The sequence below is a fragment of the Pseudomyrmex gracilis genome, unplaced genomic scaffold (assembly GCF_002006095.1).
Source record: "Pseudomyrmex gracilis isolate BER0280 unplaced genomic scaffold, ASM200609v1 scaffold_1955, whole genome shotgun sequence".
Classification (NCBI taxonomy): domain Eukaryota; kingdom Metazoa; phylum Arthropoda; class Insecta; order Hymenoptera; family Formicidae; genus Pseudomyrmex; species Pseudomyrmex gracilis.
Genome location: NW_018022539.1, coordinates 4,650 through 22,182, shown reverse-complemented (window position 1 = coordinate 22,182; position 17,533 = coordinate 4,650). Strand labels below are relative to the sequence as shown.

The following is a 17,533-nucleotide window of genomic DNA, read 5'->3' as shown; positions in this document are numbered from 1 at the left end:
GCGGAATCTAACATACAAAACTACACATGTATCAATGCAGATCAGAAAATCGGAATAAGCAATAGCGATAAAATTTCCGATGAGTTGGAATTCTGTGTTAAAAACTGTGTTATTTCTATCGCTATCGCTATTCCTTCCATTGTGCAAGGGGCTTTAGTGTTACTTTTTGATATCATTTCTTTTGTAAAACAGATTTTTTAAAGAAATAATTGTTTGTAGTTTATACAATACAGATAAAAAGAATTTTTTGTAGCATTAAATCAAGTTTTAATTTTTTATAGCGCATGTATAGATTTTTTTTGTACTGACAGTGAATATCGGAACGCTTTTGTTTGCTGCATTGCTTTGTTGATAGTTGAGCGATGTTAAACTTTGAGCGTCCTTCGGTGACTACACATTTTCGCACAAATCGGCGGAGTGGGAAAACTTCGCCAGAGGAACTTTGCTGCATGAAATTGCACCTTCAAAGACATACGTGTTTGTTTAATTGTATAACGTAAATTATTCGACATTATAATGAATTAATGTAATTTTTATTTATTTACCATCCCTATATGTGTATCATACAAAAATTATAATTATCGTACTGTTTCGTTTTCATTATACAATTACTATGGAGAAACAGGATTTTCTATATACATATATCTTGGTATTTTCAATTTACAAATCGTCACTCCCTATAATCCCGTAACTCCAAAACGCAAATTTTAGAGGAGAGCAGTTTAAAAGTTTAAAGCTTCATATAGTTTCTCTACTTAAGGGATCATTCGGTTTTAAATTTTTACCTTACTTATGAATATTTTTTTAAATATTTGGTGATCACAAAGAACATGACTTTCTAAGTGTCACCATGCAATAAACTAAAAATCCCGTATGTGACTTATGTAATTATACGTAGGGAGTGACGAAGTGTCTTACATAAATAAACAGATTGTACATCTTATTCGTTGCAACACACATCGACATCTTAGATGTCGCCGCCGATTGTACAAATAACAATCAATTAATCAATTCTGATTCTACTTATGTAAAATATAAAACATTACAGAAATGGACACAATTTTATTAAAATATCAAGTAATAACGCACACACGTTGTATTTGCTTTACAAATATATAATTTATACGAATGAGTTTGTAAAAATATAATTACGAAAATTGTTTCATTCTTCAAAAAGATATACACATCTGTAGACACACATATCGAATAATAAATAATAATAGATAAATAATCAAATAGATAAATATTCAAACAATGACCATCTCGGACACAAAATTAGTTATATACGCATTATTCAAAACCAAATAAGTTTAAAAAGTCTTTAGTAAGGTCCGAAGCAGAGACTTTTGCATAAATGCATAAGACAAATAAAGTAACCAATTAAGCCTTCTATTTTTTGTCTCTATTTCTCGTTCTAAAAGGCTCTGATTGGTTGATTCTCTTATGTCTTATGCGCTATGCATTTATGTAAAAGTCTGTGTTTTGGCCCTAAGACTCGACAATTCTACAAGCCATCTATTGTGCAAAACAATGCGTACAACACATTGATTATTCACACTTGTATACAACAATGTATATTAATCTTACAAAAACTATTATATTTGTTGTTACAAATTGTTTAATTAGTATTCGTTGCTTAATGTTTTAGACAAATTGGCGCATTATGTTTGGACAATTGCGAATGCGTAATAAACAATGAATTAAAGAAAGATAATGAAACTATTTGTACAATTTGCATGAACAAACCCATTTCATCACAATGTATTGTACCAACACGAAGTTCTTACATATGATTTAACACATAATTCATGTAAAGGTTATAATAATTATTTACATGTGAGCAAAGATAGAATACTTTTTTCTATCTTCTTTGTTTAAAAAAGTTATTTATATAAAATAACTTGATGAACAAAGATGATTAATACCATTGTACTTTAAATACAATGACACGACTGAGAGACGCGCGCTGTTTACTTTATTACATGTCTGGCATATTATAAACTATGTACTTACTCGAGTTTCGATTATTCTGTCTTTTTTTTACGAAGAGAGAGGAAATTGTACTTTTTAGGTTTGTTAATTTTTTGAGAATTAGTGATTCTTCTCTGAGAACAAATTTGCATTGGTAGGTGACATTGCGCAATTTATTTTTTTTATATGGAAATAAGTGAAATTGCCATTCTCCATAGAGCAGACCATGTATATAAATAAAGCATGTATATAATGCTAGCTTGAGTTTCTGACACGCAATAGGACTCCGATGATATCCGAGCATCCGGATAACGGGACTTGCTCAGAATCCTGACGTATATTAATTCAATTACATTACCTTATTCGTAGAACGAGGCATATAACGGGATTAAAATCAATAGATAAGAAATGTCAATTTATCATTGAACAAAGAATGGCAAGTAAATTGCAGTTATCAGCGATCATCTCGTACTCTGATAAATCGAGTTCGAGTGTCAAAATATCGGTTTTCACACTTGAAAACTTTAGTCTATTCTTTTCTATAACGAAGTAATATTCTTAGTATTATTATTTAACTCCACACATCACTGGAATACCGCTTCTGCGAGTCCATTTTCTTAATGTAATTTGTGGCATCGAGCTCCGACATGTTACCTCGTTCCATCACGACCTTGACCAGTATATTATGTACATCACGGGCCATATTCCTTGCATCTCTGAAAAAACCACGTAGAATATGTACATACGTGCAAAAATTGAAATTTTCTCCCTGCAACAGAAAAGTACGAACTCAGTTAGCTCTACTAACCCGCATACATAGATGTGTCCATTCTGTTCTCCGATAACGCGCCATATTTCGTCCTTGTTCTTCTCGAGTAAGTGCGTGACGTAGACTTTGTGCGATTGCTCCCGACTAAACGCGGTGTGCAATATCAAAGTTCCGCTCTTCACGTATTCCTCCAATTCTTCGCGATAGAGATAATCCTCTTGACTCTTTCTGCATCCAAAATAGAGTATTGTGTCGCCCACTTTCTTACCTGAAGATCAAAATATCACATTGTGCGATCAAAACAAAGTGCTGTATTGTGAAATAATAAAAACCGAGCGAACACTCCTTACCTTCTTTTTTCGCGAAATCTCGTTCCTGTATAAAACCTCGGAACGGCGCTATGCCAGTTCCCGGGCCGACCATGATAATGGGAGTGCTTGGATGCGTCGGTAAACGGAACTGAGACTTTCTTACGAAGATCGGGACGAGGCAAAGTGGATCCGAAGGATGTTTTTCCTTCAACCAGGTGGTTGTCACACCTTTATTTATCCTGCCAGTCGGTGTTTTGTATTCTACCACAACCGCCGTAATATGAACCGAGTTCGGATAAAGCTATAAAGTTTTATTTTCATGAAACAATTGTTTTTTTTCGAAAATATTTAATCTTGTTTTTTATTTAACCGAATATGCATACCTTCGGAGACGAAGATATCGAGTAGTAGCGACACTGTAATCGTGGCAAGAGTTCACACAGATGATCCAACGGTGGCTTCAAACTAGAAATATCCTCTAAAATGTGCACGATGTTACGATTTTCTTGAACTACCCATTGTTGATAAGCTGCTTTGCCTTCTACGGTGGTAGACGCCATCAGTTTCAGCTTCTCCTTGTCCGCAGGATCGCTCGCGTACTCGGCTAATTCTTTGAGAATATGCGTCCGAGGATTGCTTGTAATGTCCAAGTAATGCGTCAGAGCGGTTCTGTAACTACAGGGACAAGGGAATGGATGCTTCTTCGTAGATTCCTCTGTAAAACAAGTAACATCATTTTAAGAAAAAATGGATAAGTTTTTTTACTAAAAAAAATAAACTGGAAAGTAAAGAACTTACCGTCCGTATTCGTGAGAGTAAAAACAGTGTCCAAGTTCGCGCCGCATTGTTCGCCAATTTTATTTACTAGTTCGGCGTTGTTCACAGGATAGACAGCCAAGTGATCGCCTGTTTCGTAACGTATTTTGGAGTTCTCAATGTCAAACTCGATGTGCATGCATGATCTCTCGGACGTCGGACCGTGCAGTTCACGATTTACTTTCACCGGAGCCAGGAAAGGATTCTTTGCATCGTACGGTCTATGTAATAAAAACAATCAAAGATAATAGTTTGATAAATATAAAAATGAGAGTCATTGATGGAAACTTACGGTCTCTGATTTGCAAAGGAATGAAGACGAGCGAGTTCTCCAGTGTAAATGCGATCAGCCGGTAGATCCACATGCTCCGTAAGTTTGTATTGCCGAATACTGACGTCCTCGCCTGCCCCTTCGATGCCGAAGAACTCGCAGACTGCTGGCCAAAACTTGTCCTTCCATGTGATAAAGTCATCCTCTATGCTATATTTAATGAAAAAAAATAAAAAACAAAAAAAATAAAAAAAAAAACATACCAAATTGCAAACATTTTTACTTTATCTAAGGTTACTATCTTACTTATCTAAAGTTACGTAAAAGTATTGTATTTTTGTGCGAAGAAACTATGTTTATAAAACTCACTTGGCGTCATCATCACCAAGACCCAATTCGAAAACACGCGTAGCACCTAATTGTTCTAATCTGTGATCTACATATATAGCAATCTCGTTGTAGTGCTCGTAGGTTTTGTTACCGAGTCCAAACACCTGAAAAATACAATTATGCAAACGTCTCACTGTATATTGTAACTTAGGGAAATTCATTAGAAAAACAAAACAATTTCAAAAATTTGAAATTCGAATGATTCGAGCGTCTGAAAAAATTCCCAAACAAATTTTAAATTTGAATCTTTATCGATTTGCAAACTCGAATGATACCTCGAATGGCAAATGTAATGTCACTGCGCACCGCATTGCAGCGCCACCGTCACGACACTGCCAGAGAAAAAAGCGAAAAATATTATCGCAAGTTTTGATATTCATGAACTTGATCATGTTTAATCGTTTATCAAGACACTTCAAGCTTTGATTGTCATTAAATTCTACGACCTCTCGACGTTAATCAATCTTGACTAGGTATCTGTCCGAGAAATTGAGAGTTTCACGACTCCGTCACGTGATTATCACGCGCGGAACGTCGCACGTGTACTGACTGTACTGTACTGTGCTTTACTGCTACTGTGCTACTGCTTCAGAGTTCACAGTCACCGCGCTTGCTTACGCAATGTCAGTGGCGGCGTTAGTAACAAGACCCACAAGCAAAACAGTACCATAAAGAAATGAGACAGTATTATGTGGAAATCCACAATAAGCAAAATCAATAATTCAAATATGATGCAATATGCGCTCCAACAGATATTAAAAATTGAATATAATATATACAAACTGCATAATTCAATCCTGTGAGATTGGCGTCACCGTTTTTGAGCCAATCGATGAAATCCATCGCGTTATCAGTAGGATCTCCCTCTCCATAAGTGGCTAAGCAAAATACTGCTAAACTGTTTGAGATGTTTTTTAGATGCACCAGTTCTTCCTATTACAGCAGAAAACATTCATTTTGCAATTTTCTCTATCGTGCCATTAAACAAATTTTAAAAATTATTATTGAATATTAATTTCAGAGGATATTCGTTAGATAAAAGAGTATCTATTAGAAGTTGTAAATGTCTCTCGTAGAAAACATAAATGAGTAAGCAAGAAAACTTTATAAACTAAATCAACTATAGAATCTTTTATCTGGCAAAGATGTCTAGAATAGAAATGTATCTCTTTGAAAATATTGGTTTATGATATCAATCAAAATACATCAACAATATGTAATACTAAATACGCTTAGAAAACTTACAAAGTTATTTTTATTAACGTCTATAATAAATTTAAGTCTGTTGTTACATGCATAAAAAATCTTTAAAACTTCTTTGTAACATTTCATATATACAGCTAAAATAATATCATCAACATATTTACAATATATTAGCGGAATAAAAAAATTTCTTAAAATATAAGATTCTATCCTGCATAACGATAACAGTGATAATTGAATATCACTTTATAGAAAATAGCAGTGTAAATAACTCTTATCTAACAACGTGAAATTTTCGGTCAATGATAGCCACACGCTGGATGTTTGTCGCGTATTTTGTGTATATATATTGTACACACACACACACACGCGCGCGCGCGCGCGCACACACACACACACACACACACACACAATACAAACATCTAGCGTATGGCTATCATTGACCGAAAATTTCACATTGTTAGATAAGAGTTATTTATAATACAAATATAATACAAATATAATACAAATATATATATATACATATATACATATATATTCGTGTAAATTTGCACGTAAATTTCGAATTGATTTCGAATTTCAATTCTTAAATTCATACAAGATGCTATATTTGCATCACATATATGAGAGATCCCGTGTACTCCCTTAACTAATCTTAAAATATTCCAGCATATGACTCTCATTAACCGAAAATTTCACGTTGTTTGAATTTCAAGAGCCTTAAAGACTCTTTATTAACTCTTATCTAACTGTATTAATTGACAATATGCTGAATTAGTAAAATTCCCGTCACATGAGAAAAGAACAAAACATTTTCATATAATATATGAAGTTTATGTTATTAAATATTCTGTGAATTGCAACTTGTGTGAATGTAATTAATTTTTTTCAAAATTATAGATTTTTAATGATTTTGTGATTCATACATACCATGTCACACTCTTCTGGATCGGCCACCATGCCTTTCATCTTGTATCTGATACCTTCTTTAGCTAAGCGACCAGCAAATTCTTCGGCAGTGCCGGTCTGGCTACCGTAGAATACTACCAGACTTCGTCCGGAACTCTGCAATTTCTTGATAAACGAATTCTCTGACGGCGATACCGCGGTGAATGATGTCGGCCTGTCATGAATTATAAATATCTAGAAACACTTTGATTTTGTTTTTTTAACATTAATTACTGAATAAAAGATAAACAGTCCATTTACCGACATTGTCATACTAATAACAATCGACATTCCAAGATTAAATACTTTTTTTAATCTTTCATGGACAGACTAAGCCTGTAAGCCATACGACTTTAAAATCAAATATCTCTGCGAAAAATCACTATTTTTTCATTTTTTTTTTTTTTTTTTTTTTTTTAAATCAAAAGTTTGAACAATTCTGCGTCGATAAAAAACAAAGTGAAAAAAGTTTAGTAGTTACAAAGATATAAGCGTTTAGAAAAAAAAACTAATTTTTACTAGAAACGCTGATGCGCAATTTTTGAATGGGTCTGAGAAAACATGTCTGTCTGTGAAGGATTAAATATATAAGTTACGTTATATATTTATCATCTTGTATTTTTTATTAATTTAAAAAAAGTTGTTGAACCTTGTAAGTCTCAGAAAATTAGCACAAGTCAACGTAATTTTTTTTTCAAGCCGTTTATCTTTATTAGTAAAATTAATAGAAAATAATTACAAAGATGATCGATTGTAAACTGAATTTAAGAGCAAGTTTCGCTAAATGATATATTAGTTTGCAAAATAAAAGACACAATTACTGGATAGAATAGGATTTTGGTGCTGGTACAGAGTCCTCTCCTCTCTGCCTCCACCTTCGGAACAGCCATACTGTTCCCCATACGATAACAATTGCCATTAACGCATCTAGAAAACTGATGGAGGACTTGTCGAGTAATTCCGAGTCGCTACCGTCTTCCAATAGTGGCGATCCTGCCATTCTTACGGCCTTCGGTTGCGACGCGTCTGCAGTCTGTAATAAAAACACCGTTATCATTGACTTTAACGCTAGTGGAAAGGGCATTCTTGTTATAAACACTTCTCGTCTCGTATATATTTCTTTCAACTACTGTACACATATGAGACACTCTGTTGTATTATCTTATCTTTTTTTATTTCATGTTCTTGATAACTGGCGCGTTCTTGATTTTTATTAATAAAGAAAACTCGGAAATAAAAATGTATATTATTGCGAGCCATTCTGAAATTGTGAATCATTTGAAGTCCAAATTTCCATTTACACGAATATATACAAAGTCGAGTTATTCTGTTCTTATTGTGTGATCTTATTGTAATGGTCATTAAAAATTACAAACAAAGAGATCACCGCAATACGTGAGCATTTTAACAACATGACTCGTTTCTTTTATTATCACGTATTTCATCGAAGCTGAATGTCAGTGTGATAATAGATAGACATAACATAAAACGTGAATACATTTAACAAACCATGTCGACTATCCTGTTATCACACATTTGGCATTTAGTATTGCATGCTTCAAACTTCTTTTTCCTGTTTTGTCTTTATTTACATCCGTTTAAAAATCCATTTTAAAACATTTTGACTTATTATCATGCAAATAATAGATGTGCCAATACATCTTGGCACTTAACCGGTTAACTGGCAATGTATCATATATGATCAAAAAAAAATCTGGCCAATTCTGCTTATGTATCATATATGTTCAAATGAAATAACTTTCTTGATTTTCAAACGATTTGAATGAAACTTGGTATGTAATGGTTTTTGAGATCGCTGAATCTGAATTTGGCATTGGAATTTTAAATTTCAATATGGCAGACTCAAAATGGCTGTCAAATCTGAAATCAGATTTTCAAAAGCTCTTGCGGTGGAATTTATGGATGAAGAATTCAGGTATAAAATTATTCAAAACTGTTTCGTAGAAACTGAAAAAACTAAAAAATTAACTCCCTAAACCCCTATTCATTCCGCAATACAAGCGACAGAATAAAAAAAAAGGTTTAGTAAAGAATTGAAAAAACTCACCCCTAAATTCTATTTTTTAGGGGTTGGGGAGTGTCAGATCAAAAAGATAACCCCCGGAATCGACGTCAGCGACTCAAAAAACCCTTGTATACCAAATCTTGTGGGATTCACTTAATTTTTCGATGTTGCCAGTTCGGGCATGAATAAAAAAAGCCGTGCCAGTTAACCGGTTAAAATGTTACACATTCTAAAAGTTTTTTCTGCTTTGCTTTTGTTCGTTTTTAATAATAATAACTTTATACAATTTTACTAATTATATAAACACAATTATGATAATGTTGTGTCTTGTGTGTATTTTCAATTATATTAATATTAAATTATTCCAGTTGTATAAATATTTGTCCTTCAGTCTGCATGTGAATTTCGATTCGTCTGTTATGTACACATAGAAAAATATTATTTTATTGTTACAAAAAGTAATATTGTTGTTTCAATATTAACAACTACACAATCCAATTACTGACAGTGTTTTCTCTTACTTATTATTATGTACTTTGTGCATTTACGTCTAAGCTTATCGGATCTTTAATTATTTTCTCAAGGACAATATTAAAAAGAAGATATAATAGACTTGTTAAAAGCCAGTATATAATTGTGATGAGCGGTTCAGAGATCCGGTTCAATCGCTTGGAATGAATTTTTACGCGAACAGTGACATTTTTCATAGTTGTGTTATTCGAATAGATTTTGGGAATGATGTTGAGAATCCAAAATCTCTCATCGTCTCATTCAATGCTAGGCACTCAATATTGTCACACGCAGCCTTATTGTCAATGAATAATGGGTGCGTAATGACAGTATTTGTTCAATGATAAAAAAATTATAAATATTTACTAAAAAATATAAGTAGAAAATATTCAAGTTAAGATAACAATACTGTTCTTGATGTTATCTGTTAAGTCTGAGTTGGTTTTAAATAAAATCGGAAATTACGAGATTCGTACATACGACATATGTTCGTTAAAGAGGTTTGGGACTATTCAGAAGGAAGAAGATAATAGGATGATAACTATCTACCTTCTATTAGTAATTAACAAGTTTTTACTTTTCACTTTGTTATTATTCACACAGAACAAAACCTCCATTAGACATCTATTAGATATCGCATGGCGCTATTGACGTCTAATGGTCGTCGTAATGGAGTTTTTGCGAGATGTATCTACCACGAAGTAAGAGTAAGGAGATCGAACTCCGTGATACAAAAGTGGTCCCGATTTTTACGGTTCATTGGGAGAGAATCCGCTCAAGGGAATAGGTTTTTACGGTTGGACGCCATTTGCAAAACTGTGCATGTACACAACTAACACATGTACACGTTTAGTGTATGTAATCTATCTTGTTACATAAACTAAACGTGTACATGTGTTAGTTGTGTACATGCACAGTTTTGCAAATGGCGTCCAACCGTAAAAACCTATTCCCTTGAGCGGATTCCCTCCCAATGAACCGTAAAAATCGGGACCACTTTTTCCATTCGCGCGCTATCAAGTTCGATCTCCTTACTCTTATTTCATGGTATCTACACTCTTATTCTTTTCCACTTCAAATGTGACCAATAAACAGTTGATTGCGCTGTTATCCCACATTTTCTCCATAATCCTAAAAATCATCGTTTTTCGCATTTTATCTAATTATTTTCTTTATCTTTTTCAATGTGTAGAAAGATCTTTTTGCGAAAAGGATTAAACTAGCTAGTGTTATTTTCACCAAACTTTTTTTCTGTTATAATATAAGCTCTCATGTTAAAAGTCTGAAATTACCAAGTTTTCAACTACGATTTTCTCGGAATTTTCCATGAAAATAAATGTTGAAACCATTTGTAAATTTTTATGATCAACAAGATTCTCAAATTTCAAACACTTTTGTTATGTTTTAGATATCTCAAGCCTCTTTAATTAGTTATGACTCACAACCGACAATGACAACACAAATATTTTGCATTATTCGGCAATATAACATCATATTCTTTAATGTCATTTTCATTAATGTTGACTTATAAGACAAATTATCTATTACAGCAATAAATAACAAAAAAAGAGCAAAACTTACATAATCATTACGTCACCGTTTAATTAAAATTGCATAACGGATCAAGGAAATAGCTATTACGTTCTTAACTAATATTCTTCTGAAAATAATACATATTCAACTATTTTATCTACCTACAACAGCTTTCTTTATCTGTGCTTTTTTGTTCTTCAACCGTTTACTTATTCGTTTATTTATCTATCGACTTATCTAATACTTGTAGTTTTTACTTTTTAATACTTAGCATAGATGTATTTTATTCCGCAAGTTACCTCGTTGTTAGAAACGTTACAAAATGATTTTAAAAAACTCTTTTTTAATAAAAAAAGCAACGTAATTAATAAATACGTGTTTATTAACTACATTGCAAATTTTCCGGTTTTTTAATCTTACACTATACACAGTCAATAAATAAAAACAGGAAAAAATTGATTTCTTATAATAACTTTTGAAAAAATAACGAAAAAGTCGGAGATACTTCAAGTGTTGCAATTGGTTGATAATTCAAATATTTCAATTTTTTTATGTACATACTTATTGTTACTTATTCAAATTGTTATTTATTCAAAAACCAAACGGACTTTTACTTATTTAAAATATTTAACAGTGTAAACAGTAACGTTGTTATAAAATTTCAAATTTTTATGCGTAATTGTGATATTCTCTTACCGGCAGATCCATTTTTTCTGAAATAACGATAAGTTGCGAGAAGATGTGCGCGCGGGATGATCAAACGTTACAGGTAGATTATATGACAAGAGCCGGTTTTTCCTAACGACTCTCTCTTCCGACGATGGTCGGTGTAGAACTGAACCGATTTATGATATGCTACGCCAGTAACACGTTCGAGTTTCTCATTTGCAGATAAAGCTAGCCACTGCTTGACGTCATCGATGACGGCGAAGTAGCAAGTCATTATTCCTTATATGTACAATATAAATTGCCAAAGAGATAAGATTTGCACGAGACGAATTTATTCTTATCTGACGAGATTTTTATCTCTTTTTGTATACAATATATTAAACTATATTATATTTGAGATTTAATAACGTATGTTTTTTTACTTTTTCATCGTTCAATTTTCTATTTAATAAGATGCAAACTATGAATATACCGGAAGCTTGTGATCATAACTTTTAATTGCTCGTATTTATATACTTGAAGTCATTAAAAACTTATAATTTTTCTAGTTTTATAGTTTCTCTAGATTCTCCGTACACACATAAATTAAAATATATATATGTATCTTAATATATGTTATAAGTTTAATTATACAAATTTAAAACCGCGTAAAATAAAAATATATGTATAAATTATATATTCTATATTCAGGACAAATATTCAACCGATATATTCTACTACATTGATAATTTCTTATCTTCATATGAGAACTTACATCAAATGAACTAATTGTCTGATAATACCTTATTAATTACTTTAGATAAAAAAAATATGTATCAAAAAACTATCTCAATTTGCTATGCAATTTGCTGCGCTATTAGCGCTATTTAGTGCTTGTTTTCAGATTTACGGATTTATTAAATTTCACAATAAACACTTAAAAATATTGCAGTGTGCGTGATAGATAAATAGAAGTTTTCGTTCAATCGAGAAAGTGAAAGCCAAGAAAGAAAATGTAAATAAAAAAGACACGCACTTTCTTCACAATTAAAACATCACGATTGCGAGAAGGAAATTAACATATTATATAAACACATAAATTTTTCAAACCAAAAAAATAATACCTGTTTGACTACCTCTTCTTAATTTTTTGTCTGACTAGACAAGTAAAAAAGTATTTATTATAATGTTACCAGACTTTTTGAATTGAAAAAACGTTTTTGAATTGCGAAACGTTTTTTATGAGATTGTCCTTGATACACTGACGTCGAAAGACAAACTCGTGAATCGCAATAATGCTTACAAGGTCAAGGTTTAAATATATCCGGTAACATAAACACACATATCCACACATACCATAACACTAGCAGTAATGATGATGATAGTAATAGTCAACGAGATTGCTGTGATGTTACATTATTACAATTCAATTTTATTGCACAGACATCCTTTTAATATAAATACTAATGGAACTATGAATGGAATTATGGAACTATTGTCTGTCAAATATACCGGCAAATCTCCAACTGTGCAAAAACAAACAACAGTCATCATATCAGTTCTTTTGTTACATTTGTGTGAAACATTTATCGAGCGGTTTCTATGTGACATTTTGTTTCGGATCATGTGAGTCACATCAAAATTTTTTATAAAATAACTTCTAATGTTAATTCACGGGAGAGATTGCAAGGATTTAATTATTAACGGTCGCCAATGGCGCTAATCGATTGGGAAAATTTTAATCACAGGAGTATGCTTGTTATGATGTCTCTGCACGCGCTCTCGGCCTTTCTTATACTCTCATGGCAAAAACCTAAAGGCAGAACATAAATTTTACACAACTGATCTTTAAATTGCATTGGGATCGATGAAAAAGAAATTTATTATTCCTGCTTTTTACAGTTATCATTACAGAAAAAAAGGAAGAGAAAAAACGGGAATGCTGAAAACATTCAAGTTTTAAACATAAATCTGTTAATTAAACCTTTGATAAAGTCATGACGAGCAATCTTGAAAACACAAGTGAAAATGAAACAAGAGATAATTCTGAGGTGAGCAAGCATCTTGTTTTCACAGAGAAAGATCAATTATCAACGTAAAAAAATACAAAAATATATATCCTCAAGACTCTTTCTTAAGAATATATGTCTCAGTCATTTAATTATAAAAAAAATCAGAAGCAAGAAATTGTATAAATATTTGTGTTGCACTTACAACAAAATAAGTTTTTGTTTTAAGTTTTACTAAGATAAATATGATTTTTCTTTTAGGATTTGAGGAATGAAGGACAGAGCGAGGAAAGAATTGAAGTAAAAATGGCGTCAGCAAATCTCGAACAGACAAATAAACAGCGACAAACGGTCTGCGACGAAGATCCCTATATCGTGAAACTATTTAAAAGTCTAATGGCGGAAAGAGGAAAAGATACGATAAAAAAGAAAACGTAAAAAAATGACTTAAGCATACAAACTGGAGAAGAAAACATAAAAAACTGATCTGGATATTTTTGTATTCATCTTAAAAAATATTCAAAAAAAAAGGTATTATTTTAAAACACAAGAGTAAAATTGATAAATACATTGTAAAACAATAAATTTAACAAATCTTAAAATACACTTAAAATAGTTTTTTAAATGTCCTTTTATTTTTTTTAAATTTATAATTAACAAAATATATCGATAATCAGAGTGTCTATTTAAATAAAGTTTTGTTCTAATTGTAAGTATTGAAATACAGTCTTGCTAAAACAAAATTATGTTACTTAAAATGTTTCCACTTTCTTTGACGGTTTTTTTGCTGATAATTGCAATAATAATAACTTGCAATTGATTAAATTGTTTTCAATTGTGATCAAGGATTTAGTTACTAATGGTTGTTATCAATGGCCAATGGCGACCATTAGTGACTAAATCCTTGGACTCTTTTCTGTGAATTAATGTCAGTAGTTATTTTACAAAATTTGATATGATTGACTCACATAATTAGATATTTTTAGTGCTTTGCAGCAAAACTATGGTGTTTTATAGAAACTAATTACGACACACAGGTTTCAATGTATTGTTGATCTATGCTGTCATTTGCATTGATTTCCTCGCTTTTGACGTCATGACTTAATATGGCCGAAATCATATTAAAATACTTAAAGTCAATTATCAAAAACCACATCGCTTATACATACACGCATTGTATTGTAATAAAATATACATTTTAATTTACATTAAGGAACAGCCAGAAAAACAGAGTTCACAAAAGTTACATAACGAATTAAAGATATTCGATCTTTTATGCGTGTATCCTTTTGACAATGTCAATTAGTTATGTCAGTACACTGCATAATTTTTTGTTTAGAAGTATCATAAATGTAAATTTTTTTGTATAAATTACTCGATTTCCTGATTTCCGGTATATATAACAATCTATATCTATTTTGAATAATTTATTCAGGATCAAAGAGCAGATCCAACCAAGATTATCTTGGAAGATATGAAATTTTTATTATCTATACTAGAATCATGTAGCACACGTGCTCAACAAATTGATTTTTACCTTACTTGATTATGATTTAAGTCAAGTAATGAAACTGAAACAAATCTTCAGCATGATGGAGATACATCTCGGAAAATTTATTGGAAACATTAAAAAATTATAGTAACTGGCTAAATTTATAGATTTAGAAAATAATTAAACTCTCTTTCTTTCTCTCTTCTTCTATTTATCTACCCAGCAAACAATTTCTGACTGCGCAGACCTGGCAACAAAAACTGTATGCAGAAACGCTACAATACAAAAACATGCTTTGTGTGCTGCCAAATCTGTTAACACACAGACACAAAAAACGCAACATGGTCACCAAAACTCACCAAAACCATATCCTACCGAGGACACAGATGGATATAGATTTGGTGTGGTGGTTGGCGACAAAATCGCGACATCTGACAACCAAAGTGTTTGCTGGGTGTATACAGACATGAAATATTATTTCATTACATATACACATCATCATTATCATGTAACAATCTTGAGATAAGTAATGTTCTGCCAATGATAGTAGTATTGCTAAGTATTACTAAGAAATACTGGATAATAATATATAAAACCAGTCATTTATCTTCAAGTGGATTCCATATCAGCATGATTCTACATGTATAAGCAAAGTCATGAAAATTGTTAGTATGCAGCACATTTACGAAGACACTTAGATGATACGCACAGACTTGATTGTGCGTTTTATAACTCATTATAACAAAGAGCAGTTATATTATGTAACTGCTCCAAAGAAGCAGTTCTACTTTTTATTTATCGTCCTATCACAAAATAAATGATAGTCCTATATTATAACTTATATGTAAAATATATAATCCATTAACTATTTCTTGTGTTATTTTCCAATTTCACATAGAGCGCAAACGTACAGTAATTATTTTTTAGCAACTCTCTATCTGTGCAATCGCAAAGACAATAAAGATAACGCATTTTTATTAATCTGATGATTTTTTCAATTTTGACTATTATATTTACTGACGATTCAATCAGTTAACTTATTGATAGATCTATTGCCAAGATCTATCAATAGATTGATCTATTAACTCGCTTTTATAAAACTGTGCATCGGAACGGAAGCCAGTGGCATTGTTCGACGCAAAAATTACACGTATACATATATATCCGAAAATCTTGAATGTTGTACAGTTCGAAACCAGAATAAGTATTCGTTACCGTTATTCGTGCCTCGTATGAAATATACGAAAGAATCCGCAATGACGATGTCAGAAATCAAGTCCGAGATCTCGATTTCCAACATTGTAACACAAATCCAGTATTGTTTGACGAGTTAAAAAAACTATTAAAAATGATGAATAAAAATGATGAGTAAAAAAAGAATCAATTTTTAGTAAAATAAAATGTGGAATAAATGCAAGAAAATATTTTAACTATTAAAATTAATACAAGCTTTAACAACTTTTCATTTACAACGACCACGCTTGTTGGATAAAGACAGTTTCGAATACAGATAGTTTCACATGTGACTTGTCGTTTCAAGTTTTCCTCCTTCCTCTCCACCGTCAATCTGTATCACCTGTTGGAATGCGATTCAAAATTTACCTGTCAAAAGGGAAGCTGGCAAATATATTCGAACGATGTTTGATGTCAGCTCTGGTGTGTTTCCATACGATCTTCTTGCTGTTAATTACGCGACAAATACCTCGTCGTTTCGCTGATGCACTTGACACACAACGAATCGAATTTTCACGAACAGGGGGCGACGAAATGCGTATGTGCGTCGCGCTAAAACCATGGAGTCGCTGCCGTGCAATTGACAGTGTGTGCATCGGAAGTAGATTTCGCCCATCATCTTCTCTGTCCTTATCTACTTCGTCACGTGACAAAACACGTGGCGTTGGCAATTCGCAAGCCAATGACGAAAAGTGCTGACAACCTCCCTAGGATTATGGTGTGATCTGGTCACAAGTTACAGCCAATTTTTTCACTTCTAGATAAGTTTTCGATAACTTTGGGTGATTTTCAACTACGTACACAGGCGACATTGGGTGCTTTCCAACTACGTACACAGGCGACACTGTGTAACACTGTGTTCATTAGTGTAAGAAAGAGCATATCAGTGTGTCTCACTCACACTAATGGACACTGTGTTACACAGTGTCGCCTGTGTATGTAGTTGGAAAGCACCCATTGTGTAACACTGGTCTAGTTTCCACCGAAACCCTCAATTCGGTTTTACTCACGTAAGGATTAAATTTAGTGTTCCGTTTCCATTGGAAGTAGAGTACTTATAGATCGAAACGGAAGCGAAATTAGCGCAATTTGACAAATTTCCATCGACATTAAATTTGATTCTACGTCGCATTAGGTGTGAATTAATGTTTCGGTGGAAACTAGACCACTGTGTCCACTAGTGTGAGTGAGACACACTGATATGCTCTTTCTCACACTAAAGCCCCTTGCACAATGGATGGAATAGCGATAGCGATAGAAACATATATGTAATACTCCTATATTGCTAGTCGCGTATCTTCGCAATGAGAGGCACGAGGCCCGAGAAAGGGAGACGCACGAAGTCCAAATATGGGCATAGATGGTCGAGCGTCATTATGTTCACCGCATGCGCACAAAGCAGC

The 17,533-nt window shown here is 32.6% G+C and overlaps 1 protein-coding gene and 1 long non-coding RNA gene across 4 annotated transcripts; one reads left to right on the top strand and one right to left on the bottom strand.

Annotated features, from left to right (window-relative positions):
• Positions 1-923: 923 nt before the first annotated feature.
• LOC109862557 (NADPH--cytochrome P450 reductase) lies at positions 924-16,922 on the bottom strand. Of its 3 annotated transcripts, none has more exons than XM_020442624.1 (11): positions 16,500-16,922; positions 7,501-7,712; positions 6,662-6,854; positions 5,312-5,461; positions 4,508-4,632; positions 4,160-4,348; positions 3,850-4,088; positions 3,435-3,766; positions 3,091-3,352; positions 2,780-3,008; positions 924-2,687 (listed from the first exon to the last, which is right to left on the bottom strand). In XM_020442624.1, exons 2-11 carry the CDS (start codon positions 7,677-7,679, stop codon positions 2,543-2,545), a joined length of 2,043 nt encoding a protein of 680 aa, XP_020298213.1. In that variant the 5' UTR covers positions 7,680-7,712; positions 16,500-16,922; the 3' UTR covers positions 924-2,542. The 3 variants fall into 3 exon arrangements, with proteins under 3 accessions (XP_020298213.1, XP_020298212.1, XP_020298214.1); XM_020442623.1 differs by lacking the exon at positions 16,500-16,922 and adding an exon at positions 11,445-11,595; XM_020442625.1 differs by lacking the exons at positions 5,312-5,461; positions 6,662-6,854; positions 7,501-7,712; positions 16,500-16,922 and adding an exon at positions 4,804-5,289.
• LOC109862558 lies at positions 12,906-13,945 on the top strand. The gene is made up of 3 exons (XR_002251160.1): positions 12,906-13,022; positions 13,299-13,447; positions 13,667-13,945. It is a non-coding gene; the product is annotated as an uncharacterized LOC109862558 (long non-coding RNA).
• Positions 16,923-17,533: the final 611 nt, after the last annotated feature.

What these genes read in the sequence shown, in the direction of transcription:
- LOC109862557 (XM_020442623.1), bottom strand. An exon ending in CCAAAATCCTATTCTATCCA is followed by an intron (nt 6,855 to 7,500) that starts GTAATTGTGTCT and finishes AATTCATGACAG; the next exon opens with GCCGACATCATTCACCGCGG. An exon ending in TACTCTCACGAATACGGACG is followed by an intron (nt 3,767 to 3,849) that starts GTAAGTTCTTTA and finishes CTTGTTTTACAG; the next exon opens with AGGAATCTACGAAGAAGCAT.